Source organism: Hemiscyllium ocellatum, chromosome 11 (genome assembly GCF_020745735.1).
Source record: "Hemiscyllium ocellatum isolate sHemOce1 chromosome 11, sHemOce1.pat.X.cur, whole genome shotgun sequence".
In the NCBI taxonomy this organism is placed as follows: domain Eukaryota; kingdom Metazoa; phylum Chordata; class Chondrichthyes; order Orectolobiformes; family Hemiscylliidae; genus Hemiscyllium; species Hemiscyllium ocellatum.
This window is the reverse complement of record NC_083411.1, coordinates 15,924,130-15,936,199: the sequence shown is the minus strand read 5'-3', so window position 1 is coordinate 15,936,199 and position 12,070 is coordinate 15,924,130. Positions and strand designations below refer to the sequence as shown.

The 12,070-nt window shown below is 43.2% G+C and overlaps 1 protein-coding gene across 5 annotated transcripts in view; it reads left to right on the top strand.

Moving 5' to 3' along the window:
* The window catches only part of mtmr1b (myotubularin related protein 1b), a 108,332-nt gene that overhangs the window by 39,618 nt on the left and 56,644 nt on the right, over positions 1 to 12,070 (top strand). For 2 of the 5 annotated variants that reach the window (XM_060832421.1, XM_060832419.1), the window contains exon 3: positions 9,754 to 9,829. In XM_060832421.1, coding sequence (XP_060688404.1) covers positions 9,784 to 9,829 — 46 coding nt within the window. In that variant the 5' untranslated portion in view covers positions 9,754 to 9,783. Of the gene's footprint in view, positions 1 to 1,534; positions 1,559 to 7,730; positions 7,800 to 7,870; positions 7,917 to 9,753; positions 9,830 to 12,070 lie in introns of those variants that run through there. The other 3 variants (XM_060832417.1, XM_060832418.1, XM_060832420.1) reach the window with 3 other exon arrangements.

The following is a 12,070-nucleotide window of genomic DNA, read 5'->3' as shown; positions in this document are numbered from 1 at the left end:
CGTCCAGCAGCCTGCCTGTGGAGAGAAATCAGAGTTAACATTTCCGGTCCAGTGACTCTTCTTCAGTACAACTGTGTCAAGGTGGGTTTTTATGATAATGAATGTGATCACTATTCCTGAGGCTGATTTTTCAATTCCAGATTGTTTTGATTGAACTCAAACTGACACTAGCTGCTATGTTTTGGGATTTGAGTCCATGCCCTCGCTATATCTGCTGAGATTCTGGATTCCCAGTTGAGTGACAGTGACCCTCCCCTCCTCTCATCCCTGTTGTAAAGCCTCTATTAAAATCAAACTTGTGACAGTGTGGCATGGGGCAGATATCAGACCAACTCTACTCATGAGTGATTAGTTGTCCCAAAACAGAACTAATTATTTTAATCTTGCCAGACGGAGCAGTAAGGCTGCACTGAGTCCACAGGAGCTGAGATTGTCTATCCCCTGCTGAGCCCATTCCTCACCACATCCGGTCTCGCTCCATTGTCCACCACCACCCCAAAGACCAGAACCCAGATGAGGACCAATTGCAGTCCTTCCTGCAGTGTCCCATTGGGCGAGGTAGTTGTGAGGATTTCACCACAGCACACCTCAGTTTATCCTGGCTGTGCTTCGTTTCCCTTCACCTTCAGGTCTCCAGCATCCAGGAACTGAAATACTGGGTCCAGGACTGAAAAAATACTGGGGAAAAAAAAACCAAGCCCAGGACCATTTTATTTTTTGCAGCTTCCTGCCTCTCTCCACACAGTGTCCCACTTGGCAATCTGTCTCTGGAAGCCCAGGACTCCTCATTGGCACGGGTTGAAAGGTTGACGGCTCAGAGTTGTAACCGCAGAGCTGAGGAACCATAGCTAAGAGTGGCCCGACTGCCCTCTGAACTTAACCTGAGCTGTATGAGGAAGCTGCTGTCCTGAATCCCGTCAGAAATACATCAGAGGTTATGCTGCCAGTGTTCCACTCCTTTCATTTTTTTTTAAGATTTTGATTTCTCTGCTCTCGCCCTCTGTGCTGCTGTCCAGCTGAGGGGAAGGCTTGGACTCAAACTGCTGCTGAAAGAACAAGCCCCATAGGACTTTTTGTGTATTTGCTTGTTGTTTGACATCAGGAACTCTCTGTATAGGGAATTGCGAACAAGAGGCCACATCCCCCAGTCTCTCTCCCTCCCTGTCTTAAAGTGCCTCAGTGTAATGGCCAATTGAAGCAGTGTGTTGCCTGTGTTTGCATGCTACTGGGAGACTTGTGTGATCACAGTGCTCACCAGGACTAACACATAGATCAAAAAGATTACAGCTAAACTGTCTGCTGTTATCCTCACGGCTTCACCCACTTCACCCTGTGAGCCCTCTCTGAAGGATGACTGCTAAATGGTGCAAAACTGACACACTGATGAGTTACATTGTGGATTTCATTGCTTTTGTGATGTTATTTTGTTTTTGATGTCACTGGACTGGGATGAGAAAGATTCAATGTTGGGAGACTTTGACCGGGATACTGAATGTCCTTTATTGATTTCTTGTCAATGTATTTTAACTAACAGGGTCACAGGAGGCCTAATCTAAGGGTAAGGATGAAACAAATCAGGAGCATAGCAGGCTTCTCTTCTTTGCTGTTTGTCTCTTGTACTCTGACGCAACGCTTCCAGTGTGTTTGGCCTCATGTTTCCTGTGTTTTAGTGTCAGTATAACTGTTATACTTTCTGCCTCCTTTTAACGGAGTGGGATTTTCAACTTTTGCAGTGCTTATTAAAACAAAACTACTGTTGACCAAGTTGATGTGTGTAGCTTTGTGGCAATTTGTAGCACAAGGATTTGCTCTCAGCCAGTGTCATTCCTGCTCCAAGCATGTAATAGTGTAACAGACCGCCCCTATCCCCAGACCTTTAAATTGAAGCCTGTTCCTTTGGTATGAAGCAGGCTAGTGGTTACAACCTGCTTGCTTTCTAAACCTCCCTCAGATCTGATTTTGTAAGACTGATCGTGAAAACCGCTGTTAAATCCTCACAGAACAATTGAAGTTGGGCTGGTTTTAAATGATTGTGTCTTGAAGTCGCAACACAGCCACAGAAACCACACTGAAAATACAGACACGTCCCAGGTGATGACATCAAACTAAGGGATTTATGGTTAATACTGAGGAAGATGTTGGCAAAGGGTAGATTAATCTGCAGAGTGGCTGTGTTAATTGCCAAGTGAATATCAATATGTACAAAATAATAAGGTCTTAGTGATGGAGGGACAAGGAGACGATTAATTCTGGTTAGATTTTTAAAAAAGAAGGGCAATTGAGAGATACAGCTCACTAAGACACTGTTCATTAAGACTGTAACAAAAGCAAAACATGAAGCTGCAAGCATAGAATTTGGAAGCAGAGAAACTATGTTAATTTTATGTAAATGTTTGGTGAGACCACAGTTGGAGTAGTCTAGTCTGCAAGTTAAAGCATATAGAGGCACTTTAAAAAGATTGATGAGGACGATAGCAGAAAGAAAAAATCGAAAAGGGGGGCATTAGTGGGTAACCTGATTTTGAGGCCTTTAAGATTATGTAATGGATGGAGTAGGTAGAATCATAGAATCCCAACAATTTAGATAGAGGCCATTTGGCCCATTGAGTCTGCACTGACCCTCCAAAAAGCACCCCCTATTCCTGTAACCCAGCATTTACCATGGCTAACCCACCTATAGCCTGCAGATCCCTAGGCAGTACAGGCTAATTTAGCATGGCCAATCCACCTAACGTGCACATCTTCGGACTGCGGGAAGAAACCGGAGCACCCGGAGGAAGCCTACACAGATATGGGGAAAATGGTCAAACTCCACACAGACAGTTGCCCAAGGCTGGAATCGAACTCTGGTCCCTGTGCTAATAGCAGTGCTAACCACTGTGCCACCCTGTAGGAACATGGGAATTGATCCCAGTTATGGAGAGACCAAACCTGGGCCGCATATCTATACAATAGTGACTGATGAATCCAATTAGGAATTCGGGAGGAATCTGCTTACCCAAAGAATAGTGAGAATGTGGAACTTGCAACCACCCCAGTTGAGATGAGTAGCTTAGTTACATTGAAGGGAAAGTAGTTAAACAAATGAGGGAGAAAGGAATGAAATATACGGGGTAGGAGGAGGCTCGTGTGGTATATAAACCTCTGCATGAACAATTATGACTGAATGGCCTGAGGTCTCTGTACATAGTGTCAGAGCTCTGTGACCCTGATTAAAAATATAGACTCGCTGGTGATGTTTTCTGTAGTTACTGACAGTCACCGAAATCCCATCAGAAACACTGGCACACTGCCTGACACTCTTCACTTAGTATTGACATTTTACAGTACAATCCCCCCGTCAGGATCAGCTCGTTCCGTGCAATGCTCTTGAATAATTGTACGTTATTAGTATTTCAGCTTCTAAGAACTCTAATCCAAAGACTGCCACCATAAGCATAGGTTTTGCATACAGCAACAAAATAAGTAAGGATGTGTTTGTTGGAATAGGGATTTTACTTTTACTCTGTAGTGATTCTACGATTCTACATTTTTGAAGGTGGCACGGTGGCCCAGTGGTTAGCGCTGCTGCCTCAGCACCACATTCAATTCCAGTCTGAGGCGACTGACTGTGTGGAGTTTGCACATTCTCCCCGTGTCTGCGTGGGTTTCCTCCGGGTGCTCCGGTTTCTTCCCTCAGTCCAAAGATATGCAGGGCAGGTGGATTGGCCATGCTAAATTGCCCATAGTATTAGGTGCATTAGTCAGAGGGAAACAGGTCTGGGTGGGTCACTATTCGGAGGGTCGGTTTGGATTGTTGGGCCAAATGGCCTGTTTCCACACTGTAGAGAATCTAATGTATATCTAATAAAACAAACCAATTAAATTAACAGCCCTTTAAAGACATACAATAATATAAATCAAAACTTTAAAGGAAGTTTATTAATTTAAATTAAAATATTATTCTGGGCTTGCAGATACACTTTCAGGTCCCATCGGTCATATAAGGCCTCAAGCAAACTGCAGGACATGATGTGCTCCCTCTCCAGCAATAGCGGGGCATGGACATAGGGGATATATGTGCATTAATCATTGAAGCTGACAGGTTAGGTTGAGATGTTGATTGAAAAAGCAAGCAGGATTCAGGCCTTTAAAAATAAAAGCATACGGAAGACTTTACGGTGGACATTTGCAAACCATTAGTTCGGTCTTAATTGGAATATCATGTACAGCTCAGGGCACTGCTCTTTAGGAAGAATGCCACTGTCTTAGGAATGGTGCAGAAGAGATTTATAAAATGCTGTCAGGGTTGGGGGCTTCAGTGAAATGGATACATTGGAAGCTGGAGTTATTCCTGTGGAGAACAGGAGGTTGAGAGGAAATTTAACAGAGGTTGTTCTAAACCGTGATGCCTCTAGGCAAAGTAAACAGGAAGAATTTGTTCCCATTCACAGAAAATTGAGAGTCCAAAGACACTGCTAGACGATATTAACCAGTCAAAAGAATTGAATCTGAGATGAAGTGAAACAATTTTCTGCAGAATATCCAGAGGATTTAGTTTGTGATGTTTGAAAGGATGATGGAGGGAGAAAGGGATTTGGATCAGTACTTGAAGGGGTTCAACATTCAATGTGTGGCTGTTGGATTTACTGGATTGTCCTTGCTGAGTGTTAGTATAGACTTGATGGCCCAAGTAAATAACTTGTATGTTAGAGTCGATCTGTGTTTAGTGTAAATTCTCAGGAGAGTCACTGTTGGTGGTTGTTTTCAAATGAATAGCATCTCCTGAAGCCCTGGGATCTTCCGGTTAACTGAATAACTGATTTAGAATATTGTAACTTGGAGCAGGAATAAAAACTAGTGAGGCAACTTCTTAAAAATGAATATTACCAGTGAATATTTTGCACTAACTGCTTGTTACACCGTAGGATTATCTCAAACAGGTAATACCAATATATTCCCAGAACCAGCACATCGCATACACATTTGTAAACTTGATATTTGTGATGTCTTTGAAAGAGATGTTTAAGTACAACATTAGGCAGGGTAATATTCTTTTTTTTTGTTAATCTGTTTCAAATTCAATATTAAATAAACCCTCCACATTTACAGATTTTTTTTCCCCCCAAATCAACCCATTCAGAGATGTTGTTACACAGCTCAGGAGCAGGGGAGACTTGAACATGGGCCTCCAGGCTCAGAGTAGGAATATTACCCCTGTGCTACAAGTACCCTAGATGACACATACCTAATGCCAATCATTGTGATGTTCTTCCTCTTGATTCACACCTAAATAATTCTTTATTGTCAGAGTAAAAGAGCATTTTGCCTAAATTGGTTACAGATTGTAAATCATATTGTATATAAAAAAAACCCTTCCCTTCTGCGCACACTGTCGAGTTATTGAAATGCTGGGTCAGTTTGAACCTTGAAATTGGTAGTTGTTGCAATCAGCAGTTCAATTGGACCCTCCTGTTTAGTGAAAATTAGGCCGGAAGTAATTATCAGCAGTGTATAACTTGAACCATTTATTTCAAAGCAGGTGAAATTCACAAAGACTCATTTCAGGTGAAATTCAGTGCTCTGAACACACAAAAGTATACTTAAGATGTTTGAATGAATCATTCTGTTGTAATATCGATTTGAAGTGGTAGCTTTGCACTTATTATGACAAATGCGGGTTTTTTTTAATCAAGCCGTGCAGTCTGGATGGAAGGTGGAAGTGTTTTGCTTTAATTATTTTCTATCTCATTTTGAAACGGCCCTTTCTGTGGGTCAGAAATAGATATAAGATGTGTATTGTGACAGTTAACTGTTTTTTTAGCTTACAGACCTTCAGAAAGGTGGTTGTTTTGGAATACAGTTCCTGGTAGAAATGGTGAAATGGTTAATATTAGGAAGTCCAAGATGAGGGCTGTGCTTTTGAAGCCACATTTCGGTTGGTTCATCCCGTAAGGAGATTGGATTTGTTGTTTCTGAATGTTCTTTGCTGGAACTGCCAATTGGGGATGGTAGGTATTTCTGGTCAGTGCCCTAAGGGTAAGAGCTGACTGCATTATGGAGGGGAGACAGATTGATTGGTGGGCATGGAGGAGATTCTGTCTTGACTTCCGTGGGTTTAAATGTATTCTTGTTCATAGATCTTTTTTAGTCAACCTGTTCAGAGATGTCATAACACATATCTGGAGTAGAACAACCCTGATCTAGAGCAGCTACACCCTCCACTCTGAGTTAACTGTGGTTCTGGTGTTCAGTTATCACTAACTTTAAACATGAGACGTTATGGTAATCAGGGACATGTTCAAGCACTGAATAATTTATTAAATAAGTGCTGAAATTTCTGTATTGTCGTTTTCATCGCTGCTCGTGCATGTGGGGGGAAATTGCAGAAGTTGGGACTGTTGTTCATGGAGAGAAGGTCTGGCCCAAAGGAGACCTGATTTTGAGGTTATTATAATCATGAGCAGGCTCGTTAGGGTAGATCGGGAAAATTCAAACACGGTGGTTTGTATGTGGAATGAACTGCCAGAGGAAGTGGCAAATGCAGGTACAGTCGCACCGTTTAAAAGACATTTGGGCAGGTACATGGATGGGAAAGGTTTAGAGAGATTTGGGTCAAATACAGACAAGGGGGACTAATTTAGTTTGGGAAACCTGGTCAGCATGGATGAATTGGACTGAAGGGTCTGTATGACTATAAATTATTCCCAGTTGTAAAAGGATCACGAACAAGAGGACGTAGATTTAAAGTGATGTGCAAATGAAACAAGAGTGAAGCGAGGAGTTAAGGTGTGTAATTCACTGCCTGGAAGTGTGGCAGAGGCAGGTTCAATTGAGGCATCCAAGAAGGACATTGGATGGTGATTTGGATAGAAATAGTGTGCAAGGGCATGAAGAAAAAGCAAGAGATTGGCATGAGGTAATGATGCTGGTTTGAAGAGCTGGTACAGTCAAGATGGGCCAAATGGCCTGCATTGTAAGACATTCTGTGAGGACCAATGACATTTAGTTTAAAATCAGAATGTTTTAAAACCACAAAATTCTTTAATGTTACAATCTGACTAGTATAGATTAAATGCAGCCTGTGAGTAGAATTTTGGCTTGTCAGTGCAGTTGTAGCCCTGATACCCAAAACAAGGCAGTTCTCCAGTGTTGTTGCTGATCCTTAAGCTCACACAAGGCAGGATCGAATCCCAGCTCTGGATTCTCTGTCCAGGTTTTAGAATCACTCGACTAGTCCACTGGCATCAGTTTTCCAGTTCTCGTCCACTGATCGGAAATCAGCAAAATCCGGCACTGGCATCTTGTAGACCATGCTGAATCCTGACACCTCTCAAAGCAGGACAATTATGAACCAGCTAAAGGGGAGACCCTGAGACCAAGTATTCAAACAGAGCATGTAGGGCACATAACACCAGTTCCAAAGCACGAAGGCAGAAACCCAGTCCATTCCATTTGTATTTTTCATGCTGTTTCCCATTATCATTGTTGATTTTAGTCAATAGATGTGAGCTGTTCAAACTTTTTTTGTTGCACTGAATTAAAAAGCTTTAGTTTTTTTTTTGTTTAACTCAGTGTAAAATGTACATTTTTTTAAAAGGAAGGAAAGTCTGTAAAATTGCTCCCCAATGTGTACTAGCCTTTTGCTGTAGTGTTTGCACGTTAGTAAACTGTAACATATGTTACCTCTCACCTTGTGCATGCTCCCCTGCTTCCCCCCCCTCCGCCCCACTGCTGACGTTGATCTGCAGGACAATCAGGATAGCTGCAATGGGTCCTCCCATTCTGATGCTGACCCTGAACTGGGTGTTCAATCCTTGGCAAGTGATCTTTCTCTTTATTGAAAATGTGTGATTTTTTTTCTTCCCCACCACTCTCCTTAAACCTGTAGCTGACTTCAGCTAACCAGCACCTACCAATGAATGAATTGCATGCAGGTATTTTGGTTTTCAAAACAAAACAAAAATCCGTGTCAGCAAACTGCTCTCTCGTCTCCGACCAAAAGTACCCATTGTGTGTTGCATGATTCAGCAGGACAGTGCTAATCTGAATTGATTAAACTGCACAAATCTTCGCTGCATACTGTGCTTTACTTACAGTTTCCTGTGCCTCTCAGCTTGGCAGTCACTGTAAGACCAACAGTAAGGGCGATCATTCTCTTGATTGTTTGGGGGTGGTGTTCAACTTAAAAATATACTGGAGCCCGTATCCAACCGTGATGGTGTTTACAAATCGAACTCTCCGTTCAGAGTGCTGAAGTGCACAAGGTTCAGATTAGCAGTGTTCCACAGTGTTACTAAAGCAAACCATGAACTGTGCTGTGCTTTCTAACAATGCATTATATAAATATGTATGTTTGTGAAATGGAATGTGCATATATCGCAATAAAATGCTTCAGTGAGGTTAATTCATTAGTTTGATGTAATGGAGTAATTGAGCTGCTCTGTAATGGAATTCTACACCACTAAAGCAGAAGGAAAAAGGCTCATGCTGTGCTTGTGAGGGATTGGCTGTTCATCCGCATTCATGCCACGCAAAAGCATGTATCATGTTAATCCTGTTATGCTAAATTACTGCAGGTACTATGTACATTCAAGATGTTTTATTATTCTGCGCTGTATCCGCAGAACGGACTGCAATCATCCATCATCAACAGAATAAGGTTAATGATCAGAAGTGAGGGTGACCATAAGGCCTGCTTTCTCCAGCTCAGTCCCTGATCTTCACTAAACGTGCTCAGTGTCTCAACAGTTTCCTACAAGTAGTTCAGAACTCCTAGTTCCCACCTTTGTTTTGTCTTGAGGGAGGACATCTGTGTGAAATTTTGTCCTGCCTGTCACATCCCATTGTATGCAGCAGACCTGCATGCCTCCTAACATTTGCTCCTTGTTCTCTCCCAGAGACCTGTCACCATCTGGGAGCAAATTGCTACGGATGCTAGAATATGTACTGAAAACAAAAAAATGCTGGAAATCACAGCGGGTCAGGCAGCATGTGTGGCGAGAGAACAAGCCAGCATTTCGAGTCTAGATGACTCTTCACCAGAGCTGATCGGTTGATCTTGTGGATACTGATTGCCCCACAACTGATTACACCTTTAAATGATCTAAATAGCAGGGTTGCCTACTTTGGAACATAGCCCCATGGATGTCATCACTGCAGAGCCTCCCACCTTCAGTTGCCTCTCCTTCTTGAACATTGGTTTTCCAATGTGTCAGACCCCCTACCTGTGGCTTCTCAATCTGTCCCAGTTTTGACTTTTGAACGTGTGGTCACCCGTTCAGAAACAAGAGAATATTATGTCAGTAAGGTAGCAAACTGAAAGATGTGCACACTGTAACTGCAGAAATCATGCTGTTAATTAAACCAAGCTTTGTAAGCAGGGTTGGGGGAAAACATCCCAGAATAAAGCCACAGATATTGGTCTTAATTTAAGCTGCCTTTCTTTGATGGCCTGAAAGCCGTGACAAAGAAAAAGATGTGTTATTTCATAGTAATCTGCTGTGAACCATTTGTTTCAATTCCCTATTTATTTTGTAGTGGTTTTACTGTTTCAGATTAATGTGAAATATGAAAGGAAGGGGCGATTTTAATTTGAGTTTGTGAAATAGCTTTGAAATTTCCAAGTGGGTGGGTGGGAGGAAACTGTGACAGGTTTAGGTAACACTGGAGCCACTTTATTAAGAGATGGAGAAAGAGAGGTGATAGAATGTGTGCGGAGAAGGTGAGAGTAATGGGTGGGCTGTGCCTTTAACGGGTTTGGTTAATTGTCAGGTGCTGAGGGATGGAAATAAACTGGCTCAAATGGAGGAAGCACCACTTTTTCCAGGGGAAGCTATCAAAGCAATTGGTAAGTTTCTGTATTTTATGTTTCTAAGTAGTCTTTCAACTTTTCTTTTGAAAAAAAGCTTAAATTGACCAACATGAATAATAGCATTCCTTTGAAAAAAACGCCAAAAGTCATATTGGGTCCTGTTTCCAGGGACCCTAAACTCCGACAGGCAAAATGGTTGAGAGCACAGTGTTTTAAATTTGTGCAAAATTGCCTCACCTTGCCTTGAGATTGGTGCCTTACACAAAGTTGAAAATGTGTTGCTGGAAAAGCGCAGCAGGTCAGGCAGCATCCAAAGCGCAGGAGGATCGATGTTTCGGGCATGAGCCCTTCTTCAGAAATTCCTGCGCTTTTCCAGCAACACATTTTCAGCTCTGATCTGCAGTCCTCACTTTCACAAAGTCTCAATTGAAGCCAAGTGTGTACAGTAATTGACCAGATTTTTGTTTTACTGTGCTTTCATAAAAAGCTTTTTTTTGAAGAGCCCAGTGGTAATTGGAATCTTTTATCATTGATGGTTATATGTATTTTGTAATCAAAACGCTATTCTGAATGATCCAAGTCTGGGTGTTAGTTTTTAATTCGATATCCACATCCCTGCCTTTTCGAGCACTTACTTAAATACCAACTCCCCCCCCCCCCCCGTATGAACTGGGGAAGTGTGAATCGACAGGCTTTTAATCAGTGATGTTTTGCACCCAATTCATGATGTGTGTGCGCGTTGCCCAACAGCAACTAGTGGATAATGAGAGCAGTGGATCCCTCGCTCTATCTGTCCTCATTTCCTGTAAACAAGAGAGAAGGAGCAGGGGTGTTTCTGTGAAGGCGGAGAGCTGTGAACTCTGTACAGACCGGACAACAAACCAAGGGTTTCTAGGTCTGTGTAGCTCATATCTGTACTCGGCAGAGCTAGTAGAAGTGGAGCTATTGAGGTGTGCTCAGCAGTGAAATATTTCAATTTTACAAATTTCCGATAATTCAGAACTCACGTCACTAAGCCCTTTCCCAAAAAGTATTGTCCCACCACACTATCGCCCACGGTTTCCATTGCACATTCTGCCTGTGACTTCTATGCCCTCGCAATCAGCTCCAAGGTCTTCATCCTCACTTGCCTCTCTCACTTGCAGTCTTACCCTGCAGTTGGCCATTATAGGATTCAAAGCAAAGTTCCTGACTCCATCGGTGGAATTGTCTGCTCTTGCCTGTGGCTGGAACTCCATTGAATCAGCAGGATGGTGTCATAGTTGAACCCTACTGCCTTGCACCTCTTCCAGAATTAAATCTGGGCAGGGAGGCTCATAGCTGAACTTCCAGTCCCACTGCCAATTGAGGCCCTAGTGTGGCCAGGTAATACTCACTCAAAGACTTCAATCATCCACCCTGTCCTGGCTGATGCCAACAGTAACCCAACCATAGGTCACTCTCTTAGTATGTAACTAGATGGGCAGCTGACTGGCACAGTTAAGAGGTGTGTGAAGGGTCTGAGAGGGGGCATGGAATCCCTCGATTGAAAATATGCAGTGTCTGATTGAGGGTTTGGGCCTCAGGAAGGGGGTTCCCCACTTAGTCCATGCTGCTAATCCCTTGTCCACTTCACCCCACAAACCCCACCCCAATTAATCCTCAATATCACTTGCCCTTGGCCTATCTGGGTGTTCTTCCAGCAGCAACCACTGGATCCTCTTGGCGCTGTTGAGTACAAGAGCAAGCTCCTCTGGTTGGCGAGCAACATCCCACAGGCATGAACTCTGACCCTGGGCCTTGATTCCGGGGTCAGCCCTTGCCACCACCTGATTGGCTCGTGGCTTTGCGAGCCCCTCCAAAAAGAAGCTGGCAGTTCGCTCACTGACTCTCTAGCCAGGGAGGACACCCCCACCCCCATGGTTGATCCAGGATTCTCCATGTTTGCTGCTCCACCATGATTCAAGTGCTTCCCTGATTGCAAACCACAAGACTTCTCTCCCCCTCTCCTCTAACCTCCAGAAACCCCGTTAAACCTTTTCTGTGAATTGCCTCCGGTTTTCTCTCCTGCGAAATCCTCCTGTTGTCTTGCGAAGACTGAGAGATTCGTGTCTGTTTTCAATACAGGCAGCGGTTTAATGTGGACTTTGTTTGACAGCAGGGTTTTTATGCAGGCAGATTAGATTAGATTAGACTTACAGTGTGGAAACAGGCCCTTCGGCCCAACAAGTCCACACCGACCCGCCGAAGCGAAACCCACCCATACCCCTACATTTACCCCTTACCTAACACTACGGG